This window comes from Myotis daubentonii, chromosome 13 (genome assembly GCF_963259705.1).
Source record: "Myotis daubentonii chromosome 13, mMyoDau2.1, whole genome shotgun sequence".
NCBI lineage: Eukaryota > Metazoa > Chordata > Mammalia > Chiroptera > Vespertilionidae > Myotis > Myotis daubentonii.
In genome coordinates, this window is record NC_081852.1 from 13812587 (window position 1) to 13837191 (window position 24605).

The 24605-nt window shown below is 42.7% G+C and overlaps 2 protein-coding genes across 2 annotated transcripts in view; one reads left to right on the plus strand and one right to left on the minus strand.

Moving 5' to 3' along the window:
* DYDC2 (DPY30 domain containing 2) overlaps positions 1-24605 on the minus strand; it is a 36510-nt gene that overhangs the window by 3831 nt on the left and 8074 nt on the right. The gene's annotated exons all lie outside the window — the stretch shown is intronic.
* DYDC1 (DPY30 domain containing 1) lies at positions 7535-22962 on the plus strand. Its single transcript, XM_059661899.1, has 6 exons — positions 7535-7681; positions 8185-8286; positions 16026-16115; positions 21612-21690; positions 22398-22486; positions 22933-22962. Exons 1-6 carry the CDS (start codon positions 7535-7537, stop codon positions 22960-22962), a joined length of 537 nt encoding a protein of 178 aa, XP_059517882.1.

The following is a 24605-nucleotide window of genomic DNA, read 5'->3' on the forward strand; positions in this document are numbered from 1 at the left end:
TTGTCCCAGAAAGAAAATGTTGAAAAATAAAAGGGTTGGGTACACAAGAGCCAGCTTGAAGGGGGTGCTACTGGCCAAATCTGGGGAAATTTAATCATCAAAATGCATAATGACTGTAATAGATTACAACTAATTGAGTAAAATAAGGATCCATGAGTCCATATAAAAGCAAATAAACAAGTGAATGGGAGAGACAGCATATAAATACCAACTAATAAATGTGGAAAAAATAATGGAGCTTTAAGTAATCACCATTTTATAACCATCATACTATAACAGAATCAAGCCAGAATCATCAATGAGTAATAAAACTCAGTGACTATTTGAAAAAGAACAGGATATTTATATAGTCTCAAAGTTTCTCCCTACACAGTATAGACCAAGTCCAAAGGGAAACAGAAATTTTACAGTGATAAAACCTGGCCAACAAAACCTTAACCAAAACATCAAAATAAACATCATCAATAAGGAACAGTGACAGCCCATGTCTCCTAATGTAATACACTTCTCAGTGGCACATAATACGTTTCTGGATTCTTGCCCCAAAGGCAAAACTTGAATCTGATGGAGAAAACATTAAACTAAGCCAAATTAAGCTACAGTCGACAACTGACTTGAACTCTTAAAAACGCCAACGTCATGAAAGGCAAAAAGGAGATGAGGAACCAAGGAGCCTAAACAGGCATAACAACAGGTACATGCTCCTGGATTGGATCTGGACCAGAAAAACATTTCTATAAAGGACACTGTTAGGCCAATTGGGCAAACAAATGTAAATTGTAGCTTACATAACAGAATTACATCAAGGTCACATTTCCTGGGTTTGCTAGTTGAAATATGAGTAAGAAAATGTCCTTGATCTTAGGAAATGCACAGCATGGTAAGGCTGAATAACAGCTCCCACAGGTGTCCAAGTCCTAATGCCTGAAACCTATGAAATATGTTACCTTATACGGCAAGGACTTTGCCGATGTGATTACATTGAGGACTTTGATTTGGGGAGATTATCTGGACTCACCAGGTGGGCACAATGTACTCACAGGGCCTCTAGGAGAGGGACAGTGAGGTCAGACAGAGATGTGAGGATGGAAGTAGAGGGAGAAAAGGTGATGTGATCCAGCACCAAGTAGAGCCTCCTTCGCATCCAAAGCCAAGAAATGTGGGCTGCCTCCAGAAGCCCGAGAAGGCAGGGAATGGATTCTCTTCTAGAGCCTCCCCTTTTTAACTCTGTGAGACTCATTTTGGATTTCTGATTTTCAAAAACTGTAAAAGAATAAATGTGTGTTTGAAGCCACTAAGTTAGGCGTATTCAGAATGAGTCACTCCAAGATGTGCCTCTGTGATACGCAGATTGCTTTGAGCTGAAGGCAACCAAGGCCATTCGGATTTAAGAGAAGCTGCTTCACCCTCCCCCTGTGGGAGGCAGTTAGACAGGAGCGGAGCCAGGATGAAGGGCAGGCAGAGAAGGTCACAGGGTGGAAAGCCCCAGGGGCCTAGCAATGGACAACTGGAGGGTGGGACCTCATCCCCAGGGTGCACATTCCTCCCCTAGCATATCTCTGGTCATACCATTTGGCCTCCCTGACCTTTCCTCCCTAGAGATTACATCTAACCTTAGTTCTATTTCAGCTCCAGGTCCAGAAAAGCAGCAAAAGCAGACAAGCAATGCTGACCTCAGGTCCAGCTGCATTAACGAATGACCCCGGTACCAACCAATCGGTGGAGACCACCGGCCTGAAAGGACACACCTGGGAAGCTAAAGAATATTTTACTGCGATTCTCCCCTGGGACCTCCCCTAAGATCGCTGCCTTAAAAAAGCTGTTAGGTTAGAAAGGGAATGGACTGACTGTTCTTGGGGGGGCGGGGGGGGGGGGGGGGAAAGGGGTGTGGGAGATGCGGGAAGAGACTGGACAAAAATTGTGCATCTATGGATTAGGACAGTGGGTGGGGAGTGAGGGCGGAGGGTGGGGCGGGAACTGGGAGGAGGGGAGTTATGGGGGAAAAAAAGAGGAACAAATGTAATAATCTGAACAATAAAGATTTAATTAAAAAAAAAAGCTGTTAGGGCAGCACCCAGCGCTTTCCCCCCAGGGAGCACGCCCAACTATTCCCCTCCTCCACCTCTTCCCCCAGGTGAGTTACCACTACCTTCCTCACTCCAAGCTCCACGGCCCTCCTTTGGCCTCTGTAACTTGTTTCCTGAGCCCGTGTCTTCCAGCACTCACTTCTTCCACCTCTGTGATTTTCTAAATAAATATCCTCTTATAGTTTGAGTCTTGCCTCTGAATTCGTTCCTAGCCAGAACTCAAGTACAGAGGTTGCTGAACTGAGGTCCAGTCTGACCCTACCAGTCTAACACCTGGTGCCATTCTCCTCACCACCAACACCCCCAACTACCTAGAAGAATTTAGATTAGGGGCTTTGCCCACAATAAGAGATTGTGAGAGGTAACATTTTTTAACCTATGCAGAGGTCAGGGGAAACTTCTAATTACTGAACATCTGCTCTTCTTAGTGTCCTGCAATGACCTACCTCCCCTCTCAAGTCCCAAGGTGATCCTTAGCTCAGAATGTCATATATACTTCATTTCCCCCTTTCTGTCTTTGAACCTCTCATGTGTGTGGGGTCTCTGACTCTCTCATATGCGCAGGGTTCCCATACATATGTATGTAATTAAATTTGGTCATTTTCTTTTGTTAATCTGTTTCATGTCTAATTAATGATTAGACCAGCTGACAGAACCTTAAGAGTAAAGTTTCTTCCTCTCCCACAGAGGTAGTGATGAAGGGTGGGGATGGGGATGGGGGTTGTCTCCTTCTGACACCCAGTAGCCCACCTGAACCAATGCTCCTGGATAAACTACCTTCTACAGCCTGTCTACTCCAGGGTGGTCCATGACCAGCAGCACAGTATCACCTGGGGACTTGCTGAAATGCAGATTTTCAAGTCCCACCCCAGGCCTATAGATTCAGTCCACCTGTTAACAACATTCTCAGGTGATTTGCAGTTACCAATCTACTTTGCCTTTATCACTGTAGAATCTGCCCTTCCCAGAGGGTAGAATCACCCATTTTGCATTCCCAAGAAGTCTCTCCACTCCCAGTCCTTGGGTGGCTGCCACACTGTATGTATGGCGAACCCTTTTTGAAGAAAACATCTGCTCCTAAGCGCACATTTGCAACAATGATCTCAGTGCAATATTGTTGACCTGACAGTTCTCAAGACTTGCCACAGTAACAGAACCACAGTGTGTGGCTTGGAGAGGACGGTGGCAAAGGGCTTTTACAGCCCACTCCACACTAGCTCAGGGCCCACTCACGCAGAGGGAAGTGGCTATTTTCAGAGTTTCCCGGAGCTGCTGGTTCTCCCAGTTCATGGCCGTGCACTCAGTAGGCTGGGCAATAAGCGTGGAGATGGTCTTTGTTCACATTCTATTCCCAATGCTAGGCACACAGTAGGTGCTCAGTAAGGATTTGCTGACTTAATCAGCTAGGACTCGGAGGCTTGTGAGCTCAAACAAGAGCTGGTGCTCCCTTCCACCTGTCAGTGCCCGCTCGGGCACTCACTGCCTCAGCCGAAGTTTAGCGAGGCTTCTGCACAGCACTACCCGCAGCACGAGAGAAATTCTGGCTGAGTCAGACCGCTGTGGCTTCCGGAGGTGAGGGCCCTGCGCTGGCTCTGAAAGGAACCAAGCGGAGGTTGCCAGCAGGTGCAAAGGAGCGAAGGAGTGAAAATGCAGGACCATAGAGCTTGTAGCGATTGTCTCCTCTGGCCAGGTGTCCTGGGGCCCGGGAAGGGGGTAGGCTGTCCCTTGCCTTTCACACACAGGTAGTCCCTCGAGACTCCTCCCTTTTCTCTCTCCCATTGCACGCGGGCCTCCCCGCCCCCCTCTTTCCTCTCTCGGGCAGCCCGGTCCTCTCAGTAGCAAGTCTCTGTCCACCCTCGCGCCCCCTCCTCTCGGCCGCGCGTCCCTGACCCCCGACCCCTGACCCCCGACCCCCGACCCCGACCCCCGGCCCCCTACGCGTTCTGTTCACCCAGCAGTGTTTTGTTTCCTGATTGCGTCGCGACTCCTTCGCACCCAAAGCGCTTTCGCCCGTTGCCTAGCGACGGGACGCTACTCGGGGACCCACGTGTTCGGAGTGCGCAGGAGGGCGCAGGCGCAGTGGGTGCCTAGTGCCCCGCGGAGGTCGGGCTGCGGGGGCGGTTTGGGCGTTGACCTGGGAGTGGAGCCCAGCGGGGTTAGTTCAGCGCCGAGGGCCGAGGGCCGGGCTCGGCGGCCACCTCCGGGCGGGCTCTCGCCTCCTCCTCCGCGGCGAGGAGCGGCGGGGCCGGTGGAGGCGGGGACGCTACGGCGGACCCCGACGGGAAAGAACCCCGAACCCCCGATCCAGGTTGCCCGATGAACACCGGACTCCCAGTTAAACTTGCATGTCAGAGAAATCAGGAATAACCTTTTAGTACAAGCAGAGCATGATAAACACCAGTCGTTGTTGATCTGAAATTCAAATTTAACTGGGCATTTGTGTTTTTATTCGCTAAATCTGACGACCTCCCTGAATCCCCTTCTTTCCCACTCAGCTGGCTGGCTTCCCCCAGGCGCGGGCGAGGGACCTTTTTCTGTTTCTTGTAGCAACTTCTCCTGGTTCGACGCGGCTGTTCTGTGGGAAGGGGCCTTCTTATATGAAAAATAACATTCCTAAAACAACCTTCGTAGGATGGGTATTATGGCGATTTCAGGGACAGGAAACATGTCGAGCGATGTGAGGAGGCTCACCTGGGTCCTCCCCTAATGCGAGGCGCCCATCAATCTGAGACTGACCCTCAGCGGGGCCCCGCTCTTGGGCCAGAGGTTTTCTCCATTAGGGTCTGCGGTCCCCTTCCTGTGTGTTATCTTTATGGAGCAGCAGCAAGAATCCGTACTCTGCCCCCCCCCCCCCCCCTTATTTGATCTTACTCCACTTCAAATGATACTGAGATGCCAGTGTAGTTATTTTTGGTTTTAGAGTATATCCCATGGAAGGAATACAGTCAAGATACCGTGTTCCAAATTCAGTTGTGATCATTGTTTTCTCTGTGTGGTTAAGACACCCATGTCAGAGTTTTAGGTTTTTGGACTCCATTGACCTGCACATGCACGCACCTGCTTTCCCCACTGCGGTTGCTAATACAAAGGGTGGCATACGCTTTCTCCCCCTTGTTTTGCATTTCATTCCACGCTGTGTCCTAGAGTCACCCCCTGTCTAAAAAGACCTCCCTCATCTCCTTTTATATCTGCGCAGCCGCCCACTGCGTTGCTGTATCTCACCAACCCCTGGATGATGACCTTCGGATGGGGTTCCAGTTTGGCCATTCTAAGTACTGGTGCAAAATAACCACGTGTATAGTTGACTTCATCTTTTTGTAAGCTAGGGTTCCAGAAGTGAGACTGGGTGGGCAAAGAGTAAATGCACGTGTAACTGTAGATGTTGCCAAATTCCTCTTCTTAGGGATTATTCCATTTTGTACTCTCACCACCAGAGAATGGAGGAGAGTCATATTGGGGTCTACGGATGAATCTCAGGAGGTCATTTTTTTAAAAAATTAAATATAGTTGAAATATTATGTTAACTCCAGGTGTACGATATAGTGATTCCGCATTCATATACCTTGCACTGTGATCACCACACTAAGTCTAGCAAACATCTGTCATGGTGCAAAGTTATCACAATATTATTGACTATGTTCTGCACCCTTTTCATCTGTCCCTCCTACTCTCATCTGGTGACCGTCAATTTGGTCTCTGCTTCTGTGAGTCTGTTTTTGTTTTGTTTTTCAGATTCCACATGTAAGTGAAACCATATGCTATTTGTTTTTCTCTGTCTGAACTTACTTCACTTATCATTACACCCTCTAGTAATTTGAAAACGTTTTTGCAAAATGTTAGGTGCATTTGTCTAGGGACAGGTCTAGACACACTGGCATTCTACCCTCTATCATACTCATGCCTGACATATAATAGGTACTCACTGTCTGTATGTATAGATATTGCTATATAGATATAGATAACTATAGATGTATATCTATGTATATAGATAGATATGGATATGCCAGATGGGAGGGGGGTTGGGGAGCTGGGTGAAAAAGGTTGAAGGAATTAAGAAGTACAAATTAGTAATTACAAAGTTGTCACAGGAATGCAAAGTACATCATAGGGAATACAGTCAATAATATTTAGTAGCTATGTATGGTGCCAGATGGGTACTAGAGTCCCTGGGGGATCACTTTGTAAATTATATAATTGTCTAACCATTATGCAGTACACCTGCAACTAATTCAAAATAATACTGAATGTCAACTATAATTGAAAAATAATATTTTATATACATCCAGCAGTGTCTGGATTCCATAAGGATAATTTGAGGGTGATCAGTTTTTTCACAGCATCTGAGATATAATGGTTGCTACATTTCTTTGTTTTAAAAATACCTGGCTTAAGGTTATCCCTGTCCATCTTCATAACTGATAGCCTGGGAGAGTAGAGGACTCATGCGTTTGCCACGATGGAGAACCGGCTGTGTCAGCCTGTGATTCAAACACTCCTGGAGGAGCTAGAGGAGCTTGTCATTTAGTGGGAGGACAGACACTTGTGTATACAGACAATTCTCAGTGTGACGCGTGCTGTGTGATCTGCTTGGGGAAGGAGGAATGTCTGTGCTTTGCTGGGAAAGCTCAGGGAAGGAGAGATGGTCTGTTTCGTGCAGGTGAGGAGATACTGTCGAAGCTGAGGGAGAGGGAGGCATCATCATGTAAAAAGTCATGGAGATGGAAATGTGCAAGATGAGGTCAGCAGAACGGCAGGGTGTTCAGTGTAGCTAGAGCCCAGGGTATGTGGGAGCAGAAGAGTTGTCTGGAGATGAGCTTCGAAGGTGTCAGGAGCCTCATATGGTATTCTTTGAAAGTTTAATTTTTTTATTCTTTGGATTTGGCGATTGAAGAAATCTTTTTTTTTTTTTTTGAGGTGGACTGTTGTGATGTTCTCTAAAAATGATTCCCATGGCTTGGGAGGAGCATTTTAGTACAGACATTAGGGTGACGACTCTGGAATCAGAAGTTGGGTATGAATCCCACCTCTCCCATGTGCCACCCATGTGATCCTAGACTCTTCACTTAGGCTTTTTGTGCCTGGGATTCCTCATCTGAAAAATGACATCCATTTTTCAGGTATGTTGTGAGGATTAGGTGAGACATACATTGCTTGGCATAGAGTCCTCTCACAATCAATACTAACAGTACCCCTCTTCTGCTCTTGGACTTGAGGGCTCTTTGGGATTTTAAAACTATTTTAGTTGTAGTGACTTCTGTGGAGCCTTTCTTGGGAAACCATTAGAAGGTTCCAGGGGCCAGCTTGCTTGTGCCATCATGATGTGAGGTGCCCATGACTGGTGACAGAATGGAATGCTTTGTTGGCCTCACTGGACTACTTTTATTGTGCCTTCATCGAAAATTTCCTGCATTAATGCAAAAACATCTTTTGGAAGTTCGGAGTTAGGAATGGAGTCGGCATATCTTCAAAAGCACCTTGGGAAGTGTCTGACCCAAGGTCTTGCGGAAGTGGCAAGGCATCGCCCAGTGGATCCGATAGAGTATCTAGCATTGTGGATGTATAAGTACAAGGAAAATGTGACCATGGAGGAGCTGGTAAGTACGGATCTTCTTTTAGAAATGTAGAAGAGTAAAATAATTGGTCCCATTTGTCTGCTTTCTAAAAAAGTTTGTTATTATTGTTTTCTGTTATAAAAATAATGTGTTTATTTCACAAAAACTTGGACAACATGAAAAAGTAGAAAGGAGAAAATTCCCAAAGAAGACCACTACTTATATTTTTAAGTATTTCTTCTAGTCTTTTTTCTAAACATTTGTCTGTAGATTATTGTACATAATTATGATCATATTCAATGTATAATTTTAACTCTGTGCTCGTTATTCAAGTAAAACACATATTTTCCCAAATTATTATACAGTTTCCAAGTTAACACAGACCTTCCCACATTATTATACAGCTTTCCCAAATTATTATACAGTTTTCAAGAGACTATACTTTACTTAATCCTTTCCCAACTGTTGATGATTAAGATGCTTTCCAAATTGTTTTTGCAAGTTGTGTTCATTAGTCACAGGATACTGTTTTTAAACAATGCTAGAGACAAAAGGAAATGGCCGACCTGCAGCATGAAAGAGAAGTAGCCCGGCTGGAGCAGGAGCGGCTGGAGAGGCTCAAAGCGGAGGAGCTCATGTTTCAGCAGGTGAGACAAGTGAGAGAGCCAGAGGCCATGGAACTGGCCATGTCAGCCTTGGCGTGGTGCTACCCACATGCTGAAAGACTCCGCATCTCTGGTTACTTCCATATGGTTTTCTTATATCTTCATCTCTGTGCATGCGTTGTCTTCGCTGGAGAAGCAGCAGCGAGGCAGGAGGGAACCCAGAGAGCGGGCTCTCACGGAAGCCAAGAGGAGAGGGTCTCAGTGAGCCCTCTGTGCTCAACCACCTGTAGGCTGGTTGAGTGGGACAGGACCTCAAAGTGCTCACTCAAGGCCTCGAGTGGGACTGTGGTGGGAGCAGTGTGGGTGGGGTGGGTGTAGCTGGGGAGAGGGCGAGGATCAGTAATGCTTTCAAGCAGATTTTCAGGGAAGGACATTTTATTTTTCCCTTTTTCCTTTTCTTTTCTAAGGAACATAGTGGAAGGGGAGTGGTTGATAAGAAATAGAGGGGGTGATTTCTAGAGTCAGCTCTCCATGGAGAAAAAAGGAAATTGAGCCTGGAACATAGGTTAGGCAGGTAGAAGGGCACTTCTTTGATCCCTTGATTCAAGGAAAGAGGAGAAGATGGCGTAGGTACATGCGGGTGTATCGGTTTTGTGGCACAACGTTGCAAGCAGTTTCTGTGTGACTTTCTTCTTTATGAAGTAGGGACCATGATCACCTTTCAAGAATGAGGTGGTAAGGAAGGTGTGGGTGAGTGGTGAAGGTTTGAACTGGTGGCCTTGGAGATTGGCAGAGAAACTTCGCATTACTTGGTAGCGTCAAGTACCCTCGTATAGTTGGAGACCAAGCATTTATAGTTTCCATCTGATTTGACTTTGTGGGTAGGTGATTTTCTGTGTAGGCAGACCCTTTGACTGAAGCAGGTGTGGGGTAATAGGACTGGGGAACTGGAGATGCTGGTAAGAGAATGGTTGGAGGATGGGTCATGGAGTATTACCTAGACAGGGGAAAGTTCCAGAGTGGCTTCTGGGCTAATTTAATTTATGGAAAGACTCTCAACTAAACTTAAGCCACCCCTACAGTTCTACCTTATAGTACTTAACTCTAGAGTCTTAACTCAGGTCTACGCATTTAAAAAGGGAAAGAAGTCAGTTATTTGGGTGTGTGGCTAAAAAGTTAAATATAGACATGGAAACTAGCTTTTTTTAACCTAATCTCCCATTCTTCATAGTGGGTAGAACATTCTAGGCACCTTTGATGGCTATGGCTGCTGAAAATATTACCGTGTATGAGCCTCCATTTTTCAGTCCTTTGGCTTATTGTTGTGGGGAAGTTGCTAACTGTCGAGTTGGACATCAAACGACCGTCTAAGCAGACACGCGTCTGCTGCAGTAGCTCCACGTGGAGTGAGGACCTGCCCTTCCTCTTAGCAGCTCCTATGGCTGCTGTCTGTTCCCCATCTATCCGAATAAGGAGAACTTCTCAGCAGTTCTTCCCCAAGACAAATTACACCATGAATGAGGAGATACTTAACTTTCATGAACTCATCTACTTCAGCTTACCTAGATAAAATTTGTCAATACTGGAAATCAAACATTTCTCAAGCTGTACTGTGTTGATCAGTATAAAGCAATCCGCTGTGTATCAAACCCTAAGCATTGTATTGAGAGTGAGAGATATAATGAAATCTGCAAAAGATTTTATGGTCAAAGAAGTGGATTGGTGGGCAGACACGGATGAAAAAAGGAGAAGGGACGCATGGAGAGATGGACCAACAGAGAAAAGCTTTAGAGAGTGAGGCTGAGATGAAGAGAAGCAGGGAGACCTCTCCATACCCCCTGAATCAAGTGAGCTGGGGTTCAGATCTCTGGTCACCTACCTGTTGATTGCAAGAGCAGGTGTTCTCATAGTAATAATACTGACTTGGAATTACTTGAAAAGTTAGGTGTGAACAGGCTAGTATTTGGATGGCTGTTTTCTACTAAAGAACTTATTTTGTAAGTAAAAGCTGTTTTTTGTTTGTTTTGTCTGCATACCTTTCTAATGATTTTACTTCCGTTGTGTGAAGAAAGGAATTGGGTTTTGAAAATTTCCTAAGAATGTTCAGACACTGGTTGGTATTTAACAGCTGCACTTTGCATTATCATTGAGGGTTTAGTCATTTCACTTCCTCTACCAATGTCTGAATGTTGATTGAATGATATGTTCCTGCATCTCAGCTACTTACCTTAGTGGGGAGAATGTAGGAATGTGAAGACACTACTCTTAACAGCTCTTTGTGAATAAGTACTAATCACTGTTCATTATCTCTGTTTGTTAAAGTGTATTATTTAAAAAATGTAGTTTTAAAATGCTCAATAGGCTGAGCTTATTACGTAGCGCTGGATCGATGGTGAGAATTTATTTTCTGGCTTAGAGGTTGACAAACTCTGCAAAGGTAGATACTCTAGAGGCAAAATTGAAGATATTATGTAGGTAGTATGGTGTATTACATAGATATAGCAAGTGAGAAAAAAATTTCCACAAATGTTTTATTGATGAAATAAATAACAATATTTGAATAGAATTTTTTTGTAATATAAGCTTACTACTGAGAATAATTAAATTCTTTTGATAAAGATAACATTTCATTTAGTTGGAGTTCAAAGATAATGCTTTTTTATCATCAAAGTTGATTGAAAATGTTTATCTGTTAGTGCTGATCTGAAATGAGATTTTATGTATTTATTTTTGAAAGTATCTTTCCACGCATAGGTCCTGCCAAATATTGATATCAATCCATGTACATATAATTTTGAGCATATTCATCTCTTGGAAGGCATTTGTAGAATTCTCTTGATATTTGCTTTTTAGCATCTCATTGTCTTCTAGATTAGTCACTTCCATTTGAAGGTAAGAGCTTCTCATGACACAGTTAAATGGGTTTTGAAATATGAAAATTTCCTTTTTATTTATATCCTGGCCTAACAACACTCTGGAACAATAGTTCGTGCTTGGAAAATACATCTGCTGCACCTTTGTGTGGGAATGGAGGCCTAGTTCCTTGTTTTGTTGGTTTTGTTTTGGGCAGCACTGGCAGTATATAAAGCAGCTAGCCATTGGGAGTCACACATTAATTGTTAAAGTGATTTTTCTGCAATGGAAGTTTTACATATTGTTATGCCCAGATTTCAAGATCCCCAAGAAAACCACACCAGGGAGCCAGTCCGATGCAAAAGCAGAGGGCCTCTTATACAAGCTCACTTGGTCCCCCCCTTGCCTCCATTACTGGGTGCAAGAGAGAGCCCCGAGTCCCAAGAGAACAAAGAATTTATAGGGCTTGGGGTCGGGGGTTGGGGCAGGGTGCAGCTAGGGTCTGGTTACACAAAGACAGGGGGGGTGGCCAGCATACTTTTGGCCTTGGGCTAGTTTCCCCCGCTTTTCCATTGGCCGAGATAAGGGCAGGCTGAGTAACTGATACACCCTGCGGCTGTTTCTTGGAAGAGGGGTTAAGGACACAGCCATCAGTCCTGCTCTGTTCTTTCACATATAAGTACCGTTTTGCCTTAAAATTTAAGTTGAATTGATTAAAAAACATTAAGTCTGCAGCAAAAAGCTAATGGCCAGAGCCATTTAATTTTTGATAATTGTGGTTAAGAATGGTTCTTCTCATTCAGAAAAAGTTCCATCTTGGAAATTTTATAGTAAAAATTTATAGTAAAGCATTCCCATTGTTTTTTATTTGGTTTGTTTGTTTGTTTTCGGCCCAATATTTCTTTATTGATTCTCTGGTTGGATCTCTACCCATTCTGTTAGTGAGATAATATTGAGGCCCCCCCTAATATAATTGTACTTTTATCAGTTTCTCTCTTTTTTTTTAATTAAATCTTTATTGTTCAGATTATTACATTTGTTCCTCTTTTTTACCCCCTTAACTCCCCTCCTCCCAGTTCCCGCCCCACCCTCCGCCCTCACTCCCCACCCACTGTCCTCATCCATAGGCGCACGATTTTTGTCCAGTCTCTTCCCGCATCTCCCACACCCCTTTCCCCCCCCAGAATAGTCAGTCCATTCCCTTTCAATGCCCCTGATTCTATTATGATCACCAGATTATTTATTCACTTGATTCTTAGATTCACTTGTTGATAGATGCATGTTTGTTGTTCATAATTTGTATCTTTACCTTTTTCTTCTTCTTCCTCTTCTTAAAGGATACCTTTCAGCATTTCATATAATACTGGTTTGGTGGTGATGAACTCCTTTAGCTTTTCCTTATCTGTGAAGCTCTTTATCTGACCTTCAATTCTGAATGATAGCTTTGCTGGATAAAGTAATCTTGGTTGTAGGTTCTTGGTATTCATCACTTTGAATATTTCTTGCCACTCCCTTGTGGCCTGCAAAGTTTCTGTTGAGAAATCAGCTGACAGTCGTATGGGTATTCCCTTGTAGGTAACTTGGTTTCTTTCTCTTGCTGCTTTTAAGATTCTCTCTTTGTCTTTTGCTCTTGGCATTTTAATTATGATGTGTCTTGGTGTGGTCCTCTTTGGGTTCCTTTTGTTTGGGGTTCTCTGTGCTTCCTGGACTTGTAAGTCTATTTCTTTCACCAGGTGGGGGAAGTTTTCTGTCATTATTTCTTCAAATAGGTTTTCAATATCTTGCTCTCTCTCATCTTCTGGCACCCCTATAATTCGGATGTTGGTACGCTTGAAGTTGTCCCAGAGGCTCCTTACACTATCTTCGTATTTTCGGATTCTTTTTTCATTTTGCTTTTCCAGTTGGGTGTTTTTTGCTTCTTCGCATTTCAAATCTTTGACTTGATTCTTGCGCTCCTCTGGTCTGCTGTTGGGTGTCTGTATAATATTCTTTATTTCAGTCAGTGTATGCTTAATTTCTAGTTGGTTCTTTATCACAACATTGAGGGTCTCATTAGATTTCTTGAGGATCTCACTACATTTATCGGCGGTCTCACCAGTCTTTTCGAGGGCCTTACTAAGTTTATCGGCAGCTTCGAGACAGTTCTTGAGAGACCTTAAAAGTGTGGTTTTGAGCTCTATATCTTCCATTTCTGACATTTGCGTCCTGTTTCTTTGTCTAGCATTTTTTTATCTTTTCTTGGTGCACCCCCTAGTGGTCTTTGTGCGCAGTCTTGTTGTAGTTAAGCCTTGATTGTAGGCAATACCAGGGGTGATTTGACCTCCAGGGTAACTGGCTATGAGAGTCAGCTGTGTCTGCAGTGGGAGAGCTTCTGTGCTGGATCTCTAGGGCGGTGCTAATCTAGCCTTGGCCTGAGGCTATCTGGCAAATGGCTCTGTGCAGGGCTTGGGCGGGGCGGGTCCCTGGGGATCTACAAGGAGGGTGGAACAAGCAGTTATGGCTGCTCTAAGTTCTGTCCCTAGGTGCTCTGCCTCTCCAGGTCCCAGCACCGCTGCAAACCTCGGAGAGAAAGCTGCCTTCGAGTTCCGACCGAAGCCAGACAGTCCCGCTTCTCCCGTTTGAGTCTGGGTCCCCAGAGACTCGCCCGGATCTGGAGCTCAGAGTCTGAAACTCCCTCCAAATTGAAAACAACAACCGCCCCCTCCGCCGCCAGTCCGCTCCGCGTGCACTCCACACCTGAGTATTTCACTTCAGCACTGCGCCTCCTCTGAGTCTGGGTATGATATTCTCTTTCCTCCTAGTTGTAGAATTTCCACTCAGCCAGCCTTCCTGTGGTTCTGGATGATGTCCGTTCTGTCCTTTAGTTATATCTCTGAAGTGGTTGTTCGAGGCAGCAATCTCCGGCCTTAACCTATGCCGCCATCTTGGTTTCCCTCAGCATTCCCATTGTTAATCCAGGACACTGGTGTGGTAGGGTGAGTCAAGATTTATTCAGCTCCTGTTTCTAACAAAAATATGTACAGGACTGATGATGATGTTCATAAGAGTGAATGTAGACACTGTTGACATTACTGGCTCAATATGCATGATAGATTCCAGTATATTCTGCACAGTAGCTGAATACAATGAATTCTCACAGGCTTTAAACACTATTTTCACAAGCTTTGTAAATTTGTCCAACTAAGCCTTTTTCTGTTCCATGGTTCCACACGTATTTTTATCATCATTTGTTGTAACACATCTTAGCAGATTTCACTTCTGGTTGTACTGAATTAATGTTTCTCAACTTCTATGAAAAAAACTATTGCTTGTAGTTGTCCCATGGAAACTATTCACAGCGGCTGATTTTCCCGTCTCTTTAAACTCAGCACTGACTCCTTGAATAAGCAACGACTGAGCAGCGCTGGGAACATTTGTTCACTCATCAAGAGCTAGGGACAACCACTCAGAATCACTGTGTTTAATTGACTATTGATGCTGCTCCCAATGTCACCAGCTCTGTGAGCAACTGTTCTCGCCCAAAGGCTAAAAATGTTAAGTAAGCTTGTTTTTCCAGACACTGAAATCAAGCATGTTTTAATTAAATATCGCTTGGAAAATAGGTTTCTTTACTTGACTAACAAATGAGCCACTTAGAAACTTACTTTTATTGTAGCCTCATTTTCATTTTTAATTTTGTAAAGAAATTCTGTTGTGATGAAATACTTGTTTTAACTTTTAAATATCTCTGACCTTTGCTCTTGTGTGAGTTGATAATATTGTGATGAGTGCTTAACCTGGTAATATTGATACTTACTGTATTCTTTTAGTATAGTGTCCACTGCTTAAAAACACCATCCATCCCCTAGCTGGTTTGGTTCAGTGGATAGAGTGCCAGCCTGCAGACTGGAGAGTCCCGGGTTTGATTCCAGTCAAGGGTTGGGGGCTCGCTCTCCAGTGTGGTGTGTGCAGGAGGCAGATCAATGATTCTCTCTCATCATTGAATGTTTCTATCTTTCTCTCTCCCTCTCCCTTCTCAAAAATCAATAAAAATGTACTTAAAAAACAACAAAACAAAAACAACATGATCCTTTGTCAAGGACAACATTCAAAATTCACTTCTTGTCTTTACATGATGGGTATTCACTGATTAAAAATAAATATCGCAGTGATACCATGGCCCTGCAAAACTGTTGAGGTATAATCAAGAGACCGTGACCTGTGGTGTGCTGAGCAGCGATGCAAAGTGATGAGAGCGCCATCTATGGTCTCCGTTGCTCAACTGTGCTGTTGTAGTGTGAAAGCCAGTAGTCAAGGGAGTGACCATTGACAGTGTCTCAATCACACTTCATTTATAGACACTAAAATTGGAATTTCACATGATTTTTATTTGATATTTTTTAACCATTGAAAAATATACAAACCGTTCTTAGTTTTAGGGCTGTGCAAACACAGGAGTTGGGTCAGATTTGGCCCACACAATTTAGTTTGCTGACCCTATGCTAATGGGGCATATATGTTTAGTTGGAACCAAATATATTGTTGGTTATCAATGGTTTCAGATAGTATACTTAGGAGTTTCTCATCCACCTCTGCAACCAAGTTTTGGTTGTTTGAAGACCCATCCAGCTATGCTTAACAAGATTTTATCTGAAAAAATTACTGCAATCTCATTTGTTGCTTCAAGAAGAACAGAGAAAATGACTTGGTTTTGTACATATTGTGTTTCTCTAAATTAGCAGTTAAGGAAGATTCCTTTTTATTTTATATTTCAGGAAATATTTATAAAAGCCAAAGTATTAACAGTGGCTGTGATCATTTATTTTTGTAAGTTTTTGAAATTTAGGTGGGTATAAACTTAATTATCCTGGGACATTTCAGAGTGATAGAGTTAATCCCCTGCAATTGATCTGACTCTAACATGATTTACTTTTTTTCTGAATATTCAGCAACAGCTGGCCTTACAGCTGGAGTTAGAAATGCAAGAGAAAGAGAGGCAGAGAATAGAACAACAGAGAGCTCAAGAACAATTAGAGAAGGTAATTTGAAGTTTTATAATTGTCTGTTTTATTTAAAACCTCTTAGAATCCTCAAGCTGTTTTTTCTAGATGTTGTATCATGGGATTCATAGTCTAAAGACCTGACACACAGCTGTGTGACTTAAGCAAATCTTAGAACCCTCTTCATCTCAGTTTACCTTTTGGAAAAATAGAGATAACACTATATTATTTTTAGCAATATCTTACTGGATCATTTTAAGATCAAATAAGATTGTGTGTGCAAAACTGCTTTGTGAGCTGTTTTATAATAGTGATATTAATAATATTGTAATAGTGATATAAGAGTTGGTTGTTCCTAATTATAGTGGTTGATGTTGAAGGTCAAGCTCTTTGTAATATCAAGAATATACTGATCTCTGACATAGTAATGCATCTCTTTTCTTTATGTTAGATGTACTATCAATAATAATTTACATTTAAATGTTATTACTATGGATTTTTTCATGTCTTTTAGTAAATAAACTATGCAGTAGCTTAAATAAAAAAGTTCATCTCTAGTTACTGTGTTCATATAAAATGTTAAGTCTCTAGTTTGGCCAGTGTTCTCTGGTATCCCCAAAGTATGTGTTATAGAGACCAAACTTCTGAGTGACCAAATTACACTTTTTAACTGGATATTTCATATTGTATGCATATAGCTCATATCTGTTATGTAAATGTTACTCTTCTATTCCATAATAATAATAATAATAATAATAATAATAATAAACAGAAGCAGGTTTTATAGAATATCTATATTAGCAGCTTAGATGAGAGCATCATTACTTAAAACAAGTTTTAAAAAGTTGGACAATGAATTGAATATAAAAAAGATGAGTCTTAAAAAGGGTAAATCAAAGCCTTATACATAATTTTAATTTAAATGCTGATGCTTAGTCTGAGTATAATAGGGCACACTGATATGCATGCACACATACACATATGTCCCACACTGGGCCATGGATCAAACCTACAACCCAAGTATGTGACCTTGACCAAGAATTGAGCCTGAACTCTAACCACTTAACAACACTGGCCAGGACTTAACTTTTATTTTAGTTAAATGCACTTTTTTAAATTCATGTTTTGTGGGTTTTGTCTTTTAATATATTAATGAAACATTCTCAATTCTTACAACATATTGAACCTGATTGTCTTTTAAAATTACTTTCATGTTTTTAATTTAGATTTTTCAAAGTAATTTTCTTCAAGTAAAGTCAATAATCAAACTGAAAATTTAAAAGTCAGGTAAAGCATAATTTTACCAATCAAAACATCAACAGAAAAAAAATTTAAATGAGGATAGTTTAAGCAGCCTCTGGACAACATCAAGCATAACAGCATTTGTTTTGTAGGGGAACAGAAGCAGAAGAGAGAGAGCAAGGGATTGAAAACCCATTTGAAAAAAATAAGGACTAAAAACTTTCCTAACTTGGCAAAGGGAATAGACACATAAGTCCAGGAAGCACAGAGTCCCAAACAAGATGAACCCAAAGAGGCCCACACCAGGACACATCATAATGAAAATGCCAAAGGTTTAAGACAAAGAGAATCTTAAAAGCAGCAAGAGAAAAGCCGTTAGTTACCTATAAGGCAGTTAGTTGCCATAAGATGGTCAGCTGATTTCTCAACAGAAACTTTGTAGGCCGGAGGGATTGGCCAGGAAATACTCAAAGTGATGAAAAGCAAGGACCTAAACCAGTGATGACGAACCTTTTGAGCTCGGCGTGTCAGCATTTTGAAAAACCCTAACTTAACTCTGGTGCCGTGTCACATATAGAAATTTTTTGATATTTACAACCATAGTAAAACAAAGACTTATATTTTTGATATTTATTTTATATATTTAAATGCCATTTAACAAAGAAAAATCAACCAAAAAAATGAGTTCTTGTGTCACCTCTGACACGCGTGTCATAGGTTCACCATCACCGACCTAAACCAAGGTTACTCTCCTCAGCAGGGCTGTCATTTACTAGTACAGTTACATTGAATAATAAAAACAACTCTAGTTCATAACTTGTACATTGATGATGTTGCTGAAATGATATCTTAAGTGCTAAATATGAACTTATTGCTTAACTTATCTCCACCATTGCTAATATTTTTGGCCTTTTAATTTGATGATTAAATACTTTTTTCAGCCTGGCCAACATGGCTCAGGGGTTGAGTGTCAAATCTATGAACCAGGAGGTCATGGTTCCATTCCCTGTCAGGGCACATGTCTGGGATGCAGCATTTCCAGTAGGAGGTGTGCAGGAGGTAGCCAATCAATGATTCTCTCTCATCATCGATGTTTCTCTCTCTCTCTCTCTCTCTTTCTCTCTCTCTCTCTCTCTCTCTCTCTCTCTCTCTCTCTCCCTCTCCTTTCTTCTCTGAAATCAATAAAATCTATATTTTTAAAAAAACAATTAAAAAAACACTCCCCCCCACCCCCAAGGAGCCCAGAGAAGGGCTTTTGAATCAGAGGACTCTGAAGTATAAGTTAGTGTGAGAGAAGTTATCAGGTGGGAGGTGTGCAGTGAAACTAAGCTAATGGTGGTTGGCAGGTGCAATTTTGTAAGTCCCAGAAATGTTCCCCTCCTCCAACATGTGTCCCATGTGGCCACACTAGCTGGAGTGGCATCAGCTAGATTTTCATTTAAATTAACACTGGCCAGTGTGGCTTAGTTGCTTGGGCATCACCCAGTGCACTGAAAGGCTGCTGGTTCGATTCCCAGTCAGGGCACATTCATGGGTTGCGGACTTGATCCCTGGTAGAATGTATGCAGGAGGCAGCCTATCAATGTTCTTCTCATATCAATGTTTTTCTCTCTCTTCCTCTTACTTCCTCTTTCTCTAAAAATCAATAAAAAACCTTTAAAAACACACAAAAGAAGTAAAAAAAGAATATCAAGAAGACAGTGATCAAAATGATCAGAGAATTGAAAGTATTTTTATCAAGATGCTATTGTCAAGCAATGGTCATTTGCAGCAATTCAATACCAACAAGAATCCCCAATTTGGGTTGCAGTGAAGAAGGGAAGTGTATTCAGTGCAAAACAGCTCAACTGTGATACCGCACGGATGTGAAAACAGCACAGCTCTAGAGCAGGTGTGGGGCCAGCCCCTCTTCAGTAGACAGCTGTGCATCCTCTGCCTCACTCTGCTCTGCCATACACCCTTCAGTGTTTCAGCTCAGCCACAGAGGTGCATGGGTGGAAAGGCTTTCCCAGACAGAGGGGAGCTGGCTTATACAGACAGAAGTCCCCGCCCCTGGTCCCTGACTGGGGACCTCCTCATAGTTTGATTGGTCCAAAAGGCACTGTCCTGATTGGTTAGACTAAAATTTCTCTGATTGGTTGGGACTGCACTGCTCCATAGCATAGGGAAAGCCTTAGTCCTATTGGTTGAAATAAAATTCCACGAAACTCTTATAAGGGCTGGCTCAGATGGCAGGAACACAGTGCAGGGAGGCAGCTGAGTGCAGAGGCACACAGTTCAGCACGAGCTTCTCCATGAAGCGCAGTTTGCATGAGAGGCCCCAGGAATGGCTTCTAGGCTCTGTTTTTAAAACTTTGAGCCCAGTGAGCCACCAGAAGCCCTTCTTACTAGGTGTCTTTTTTCTCAGGGCTCACACTATATTTGACTTATTGAAAGTCTGTGATTTATAGGAGGGTTTCCAATCTGTTTTGTGGCTCCATAAGGGCTACTCTCATTATTTAGTATCTGCGGGCATCCTCAGACCTGGTGACCAGGGCCACAATAACGTCAATAATGCATATTTCTACTGCTTATCACCCCTCCCTCTCTCATGCAAAGCACCCCTGCCTTACCCATTGCTCGGAGATGAGTCCTTTTGTCTTTTCACCCTGGCCTTCTGGCGGCTGCAGAGATACAACTTAAACTGTCATTTGCAAAACGACATTTATTGGAAGGATCCTGGGTTGAAGGAAGGGTTTTGCAACTGAACTATGAGGGGCTCTGGTACTGTTGGGCCTTCCAGACCCTTGGTAGCCCGAGAGTCACATGCTACCTGGGTCCTCACTTCTGCTGTCCTCTGGCCCTCGGCTTCAGGCTCTCTCACTGGCCTGGTTTGCTGCGCATCGGGGAGGCACCTGGTCCATAAAGGCTCTCAGGCCTCATTATGTTGTAGCTCCTACCCTTTTAGAAGAGTGGATTCCTTTTTTGGTTTCAGTTAAGAAAAGCATCTTGGGGAAGGAGTCTGACTGGCTCGATTTGTGTCAAGTATTCATCCTCTGGCTGCGGGCAAGGTCCTATGAGAACATGGACTTTCCCACTACAGCCAGGTGGTGGGCTAAGGCATTACAGGAGGATGGCATGGCCTGAAGAAATGTACCAGATGTGTCCCCTATAATTGCGGGTCATGAGATTGCTGATCTTTGAACATCCAAGATGAATCAGCTCAGGATCTGCTGGCTTAGAATACAGAGGCCATCGCTAGGCCTGGTTGGTTAGAAGCAGGCCGCCCATGTGTTCAGAGCACTACAGAGGGCATTGCTCGGGCTGTAAGAGGATGCTCACCTTGGATAGTGACTTGGGCCACATTAATTCCTTCAGAAATATTCACCTCTTTCTTACTATGTGTAAGTTCTCTCTAAAATCTCCTCTTCTAAGAGCTTATTACACTTTTTTGTTTTGTCACTTTTTATATCTGCTAATGATCTGGCTTCAGGCTTAATGCTCAGCCCATGTCATTTTTTAAAAAAGTTATATTTATCCCAAGAAACCAGAAACACCAATCAGAAAGGATATATGCACCCCTATGTTCATAGCAGCACAATCCACCATAGCTAAGATTTGGAAACAGCCTAAGTGCCCATCAGCAGATGAGTGGATTAGAAAACTGTGGTACATCTACACGATGGAATACTATGCTGCGGTAAGTACGAAGGAACTCTTGCCTTTTGCAACAGCATGGATGGAACTGGAGAGCATTATGCTAAGTGAAATAAGCCAATCAGAGAAAGATAAATACCACATGATCTCACTCATTTGTGGATTATAAAGAACAACATAGACTGATAAGCAGGGACAGATCCAGAGACTGAGAAACAGCGATCAGGCTATCAATCCCTGGAGGGAAAGTAGGGGAGGGAGGGGGTAGGGGGAAGAGATCAACCAAAGGACTTGAATGCATGCATATAAGCCAAGCCAATGGACATGGACAACAGGGGAATGAGAGCATGAGTGGGGGGGGGGGGGGATAATGGGGAGGATAAGGACACATTTGTAATACCTTAACTAATAAAGAATTTAAAAAAATTATATTTAATTGTAAACAAAACATGGTCATCTTCTATTAGTATAGAGTATTAAATGAACCTGATTGGCAGTTTTGTATTAATTGTGTTCAAAACATTTCTTTAAGAGTGATACCCTTTTCACTGTTAAATTGATCATAGCATTTTGTAAAAGTAAAAATTCTTGAAGAGTAAATGTGTAATCAAAATGAAAAGCATATTCAAAGTATTTTTCTTTTTTTATGTCTTATAGGAGATGAGAATGAATATGGAAAATCTAGCTAAGGGTGAAGGTGGTTCACTTTCAGAGGTGAGAGAAAAAGTTATTCTATGTTCTGTGAAATAAATGAGTATCCTGGAATTTAAAGCTTAATTTTGATGCATTAGTAGCTAAATGTTTAATAAGGAGATTATCAAAATTGATAGGCCAGATATAAATTCTAGTAATAACAAGCCACAGATACGGTGTGCTTAAATTTTATAGCAAAAATCTCAAAGTGGATAAAAATTGGACATTCAGTTTGTGTTTTTAAAAACCAGAATAATGTGAGATATTGATCCTGTGATTACTTACAGTGGCATATTTGAACTTTCTGAATATATTTCTATGCAAGTTTAGCATCTATTCCTAGAATTCTCTTGTCATTAACAGATCTTGGTTCATTTCATTAATGAAAAACGCTGAATTTTGATGGTGTAATTCAGAAGTTTCTGCCCAGATGTATTACTTTTGAAACCCTTTAAAAGTAAAAATGCAGCCGAAACCGGTTTGGCTCAGTGGATAGAGCATCGGCCTGCGGACTCAAGGGTCCCGGGTTTGATTCCGGTCGGGGGCATGTACCTGGGTTGCGGGCACATCCCCAGTGGGGGATGTGCAGGAGGCAGCTGATCGATGTTTCTCTCTCATTGATGTTTCTGACTCTCTATCTCTCTCCCTTCCTCTCTGTAAAAAATCAATAAAATATATTTAAAAAAAAAAAAAAGTAAAAATGCATTTTTTGGTTGCAGGAGGCGGCCGCAGCAGCAGCAGCAGAAGCAGCAGCCAAGACGCTAGCGGAGATCAGTGACCGCTATGGGGCGCCTAACTTGAGCCGAGTGGAAGAACTTGATGAGCCCGTACTATCGGATGTAAGTATCCTCAGGGGAGGGTTTGGTGAAAGCCACATTTTTTCACTGTGGGAAGCCTTGTGCATATGAGACCAGGATTGGCTGGCAAATTGGTCTTTTGCTCCATAGAAAGAAAACCAGTTCCCTAATAGGGTGCTGACTGTGCCCCTACTTGGCCCTCTGCCCTTTTGTGAACGCGTGCAGCTGGCCACCCAGCGAGGGTGGGCACGTGTCTGGCTCCTTCCAGAGGTGTCAGCCCTGACGGGGCAGTAGCTGGAAGCTTGTGCTGAGGTAATAGTGTGCCCCCTGTGCACCGTTATGTTGAATTTAGATTTTATTTGAAATTATGAAAAAGCTTCATTTATATAGTCACATGGAAATTTCCTGAACACCATTTTCTTTGACTCATACACTTTCTGCTGTTCTACTCGTATTAAAGCATTATTTTTTATTTATTTTGCTTTTAGGTTGCCTTAAACATTGATCAAGATTTGTAGGATCAACCAAGCTAAGAGTAATAAATTTTTCTGCTTGTTTCAAGTTTCAAAATACGAAGTATCCAACTGTAGTTTTTGCTTTCAAACTTGAACTCTCCTCTCCCCCAAAGACAGCTTTATAAGTGGTGGTCTTAAAATACTGCTTTGGAGCTGCTATGCAACTGGTGATTCCATTGAGAGAACAGGATAAATTCCCCAAACAACCAAAAGGGGCAAATGAGAGAGAAACTGAAAGAATGTGAGGCGGAGATTGCCCGCCAGGAAAGTCATGGTGAATAGAGGAAGGGGCTGCCCTGTGTGGGGCTCTGGAAGATCCAGCAGGTTTTGGGGTGGCATTGCCTCCTGCGAGCGAACTGCAAAGATTCCCCCAGTTCGCTGGCTCAGAAGTGATGCTTCGTAGTACCACTGACTCCAGGATCAATGGTGGGGCTGGGATGGGCGAGGACACAGAGAAGCATCATTTCGTCTGCAACAACCAGTGGGCGACTGCGCCGGATACAGGCCATGCGGGTGCCTCCTGGACGGGTGGGTGGCCTGTGGACCCTCCCTGCACTCCCGGCCCCTTGGGAACTTCAGGTCTAGCCTTGAACTTTAGGGAGAACTTTGCTTCCTGTGTAGAAATCTCCCAGGTCTGCAGTCTGTGTCTTTTCTGTCCCTTAAGAAAGGGTGTAGGCATGGAGACAAATGCCAGGACGAGGCTCCTTTTTTTCTTTCGGGTTAAAGTCTGACTATCTCAAAGCTTTTAAGGAGGTAGACGCGTGGGAGTTCATGTACATTGCTGTCAGGGCTACGAATCGGTAAAACCATTTAGGAAAGGAGTTAGGTATTACCTAGAAACATTGATCATGAACACATTTGACAGTGGACAATCTGGAGAAACTCTTACATGTGTGCACGGAAAGACACCTCGGAAATATTCATAGGAGCATTGTTCCTAAGGGCCAACGCCTAAGAGCCAACATCTAAGCCTTTATTAACAGAAGTGTGGATAATTAAACGGTGCTACACTCATACCAGCAGCAGTATCACGACTGAACCTCAAAGAGAGAAAGCTGAATGGGAAAAAATAGTTACTATATTACTCTATTTATAAAAAGTGAAGCCGTAACCGGTTTGGCTCAGTGGATAGAGTGTCGGCCTGTGGACTGAAAGGTCCCAGGTTCGATTCCGATCAAGGACATGTACCTTGGTTGAGGGCACATCTCCAGTGGGAGGTGTGCGGGAGGCAGCTGATCGATGTTTCTAGCTCACTATCTCCCTTCCTCTCTGTAAAAAATCAATAAAATATATTTAAAAAAAAGTTAAAAAAGATGGGAAAGCTAAATATTTTGCCTGGGTATACATTTATGTGCTCAAAGAATCATTAACACAAAATTCAGAATAATGGTTCCCTCTAGGGTGAGGGGATACATAATGAGTGTGGAGCTACTAATAATATTTTATTTCTCAGGCTAGGGAGTAAAAACAGAGGTAACAATTTTATTATTCTTTAATTCCCATGATTTTTTGTTTGTCTGAAAAAAAGATCTTGAGAATAAAGAAAGCATCATCTTAATTTTTTTTTATTGCTTAAAGTATTACAAAGGGTATTACATATGTGTCCATTTTTTCCCCCCGCCCTAGACAGTCCCCTAGCCTCCCCT

Bases quoted from the DNA above. Each gene is read 5' to 3' on its own strand.
- DYDC1 (XM_059661899.1), top strand. From the start codon at position 7,535: ATGGAGTCGGCATATCTTCAAAAGCACCTTGGGAAGTGTCTGACCCAA. The intron at 8,287-16,025 runs GTGAGACAAGTG...CTGAATATTCAG, and splicing joins AGGAGCTCATGTTTCAGCAG to CAACAGCTGGCCTTACAGCT. The intron at 22,487-22,932 runs GTAAGTATCCTC...TTTTGCTTTTAG, and splicing joins ATGAGCCCGTACTATCGGAT to GTTGCCTTAAACATTGATCA.